Genomic DNA, 2,529 nt, shown 5'->3' with positions numbered 1-2,529 from the left:
GCCGAGGGTTGCAATCCCGTTGCCGGTCCCCGGTCCGGTACGGGGGCGACACTGAGGGTTGCGATCCGTTGCCGGACACGGAAAAAGAGACAAAAGACAAAAAAAAAAAAAAAAAAAGAATGTAGGTGGTGGATGCCCGGGTGCTTACGGTAGAATTCTTTCAGATTTTCTGTGTGCTTGAAAACTTCATAATAAAATGTTGGGGGGAAAAGCTGTTGGAATAAACATTCATACTAAGGTAGCCAAACACAAAATAAATATTTAAAAATTAATTGCTCATCTATATTGTGGAAAAGAGGGTGAAAATTTAAAACAAATCAATAAAAAGGCACCACTTACAATCACAACAAGAGTAAAAAGTCCAGGGTGGAAACCTTTGGTGAAAACAGAAACACAACGTGTTCTCCAAATAAATCCTTTCAACGTTTCTATATGCTTGAAAATTTTTACAAGAAAATATTGGGGATATATTTAATGAAATGGAACAAAGAGTAAAATATATTAAAAGGAAAACACCTAGGCTACAAAACATTATGGAATATTTCTTATTTTTGTAGAGAAAAAAATTGCATAGAAAAATACCTGGATGCCAAAATATTGAACAGATGTTTTTGCAGAAAATGGGGGTGAGGCTGTGTGGGCAGGTGCGTTTCTTCTTTCTTCTCTTAATTAAAATGATAATAAAGAAATTTTTTCAAGCATCTATCACTTCCATAATGAAAAAATAGCTACTAAAAATACTCAGCCCTGGGCCGGCCCATGGCTCACTTGGGGAAGTGCGGTGCTGATAACACCAAGGCCACGTGTTCAGATCCCATATAGGGATGGCCAGTTAGCTCACTTGGGAGAGTGTGGTGCTGATGACACCAAGTCAAGGGTTGGGATCCCCTTACCCGTCATCTTTAAAAAAAAAAAAAAAAAAAAACTCAGCCCCAGCAGAAAATTAAAAAGAAACACATCTAGAAGGAAATATACCAAAATGTCAACAGGGATTATTTCTGAGAGGTGAGGTTATGAGAATTTAAATTTGTCCTTTGGGTAGGTGTGCAATTCCAGTTTCTAATTTTTTGCAGTGATTTTGCATTACATGGGAAGCATTTAAGAACAGAAAAAAAAAAAAAAGACTTGAAAAAATAGCAGATATTGTGTCCTGGAGTACTACACAGCCATTAACAGGACATTGTTCATAGGGTTCTAAGCCTTTGATGTGCCCTTTGCCACCTGGTGAAGCCCATGGACTGCTTCCCCAATTAATATCTGCAAATATAAAAAGAAAAATATGCAGGATTTCAAAGGAGACCAATGATAAGGATATACAGTTCTACCCACGGACCCCAGATTAAGAAATCCTGGTAGAGCTAATAACCTGAAAAGTTACCCCCGCCCAATGCATAAAGGAAAAAAGCAGGTTCGAAACATTTTGTAAGGTTTGACTCTGATTTTGTAAAATGAATAAATAAATGCACATGCATGGCATGCCTGCCGGGTTTGTGAACACAGCCCTTAAATGCCACAGATAATATCGCTGATCGACAGCATCGTGGGGAATGACCCCTTTCCTCATATTTTCTGTGCTGTGCAGCTTTTAAAAATGAGCCCATAGGATTTTATGATCTGGACAGAAAGCTCCTCTTAACTCCAGGGGAAGAATGATTTCATTTCTGTGACAATCTATATCCATGTTGATATAGACGTAGAATAAAGCCCAGAGAGAAATACCCCAAAATGTGAGTAGTAATTATCTCTAGGGAGTATGATTATGGGTAATTTTCTTCCTTCCTTCATACTTCTCTGTCTTGCCAGATTTTTCCCCTTCCAGCTTGTATTATTGTATAATAATAAAGAAGCGTAGTTATTTCCGTTCTGGTTTTAAAAAAGAAATATTGACTATAATTCTGTTTTTGAAAAGCAAAAAAAAAAAAAAAAAGTGTATATATGCAGAGCCCAGAAGCCAGGAAGAGATACACCACATGCTAATGGTGGCTTCTCAGAGGGACTGGGATGATGGTGGATCCTGCTGTTTCCCTTTGGTGTGCTGGTTTTGTTCAAACTTTTAGCAGATCTCATGCTTTTTAGAACCAGGAAAAGAGTGGTAGAGTGGATTTTGGCAAAGACTCAGCAGAGGTCAGGAAATCAGAGTGGTCCTGGGTCACAGGCAGGCTGGCCAGGCTGGGGACAGAGATGCTCTCTACTGGAACAGGGGCCTCAGGAGGGCTGGACTTGCACAAGGGCCAGGCTGTTGGGAGGCAGGCTAGGTGGCAGCACCTGTGTTGTCAGGCATGGTGGCTTGATCAGTGTTCCGTTCTGTCTTTAGTACAATGTTGCCGAACTGGAGAACCGCAGATACCATCCGCAGCATGGCTGAAAGGAAGCAAGGTGAGAAGTTACAGGGGTGGCTCTGGACCCTGATGCACAGTCTTCACTAGACCCTTAAAAATTTAACTTAAGGGCCGGCCCAGTGGCGCACTGGAGAGTGCACCGCTTGGGAGCATGGCGGCGCTCCCGCCGAGGGTTCGGATCCCATGTGGA

At 41.3% G+C, this 2,529-nt stretch overlaps 1 protein-coding gene across 1 annotated transcript in view; it reads right to left on the bottom strand.

The window, feature by feature from the left end:
- The window catches only part of MYH14 (myosin, heavy chain 14, non-muscle), a 53,927-nt gene extending 51,568 nt beyond the window's left edge, over window positions 1-2,359 (bottom strand). The window contains exon 1 of the mRNA XM_008576024.1: window positions 2,266-2,359. Coding sequence (XP_008574246.1) covers window positions 2,266-2,359 — 94 coding nt within the window. The remainder of the gene's footprint in view (window positions 1-2,265) is intronic.
- Window positions 2,360-2,529: the final 170 nt, after the last annotated feature.

This window comes from Galeopterus variegatus, unplaced genomic scaffold, assembly GCF_000696425.1.
Source record: "Galeopterus variegatus unplaced genomic scaffold, G_variegatus-3.0.2 Scaffold1274, whole genome shotgun sequence".
In the NCBI taxonomy this organism is placed as follows: Eukaryota; Metazoa; Chordata; class Mammalia; order Dermoptera; family Cynocephalidae; genus Galeopterus; species Galeopterus variegatus.
Note: the sequence above shows the minus strand (reverse complement) of the source record. Positions and strands in the feature narration are given on the sequence as shown.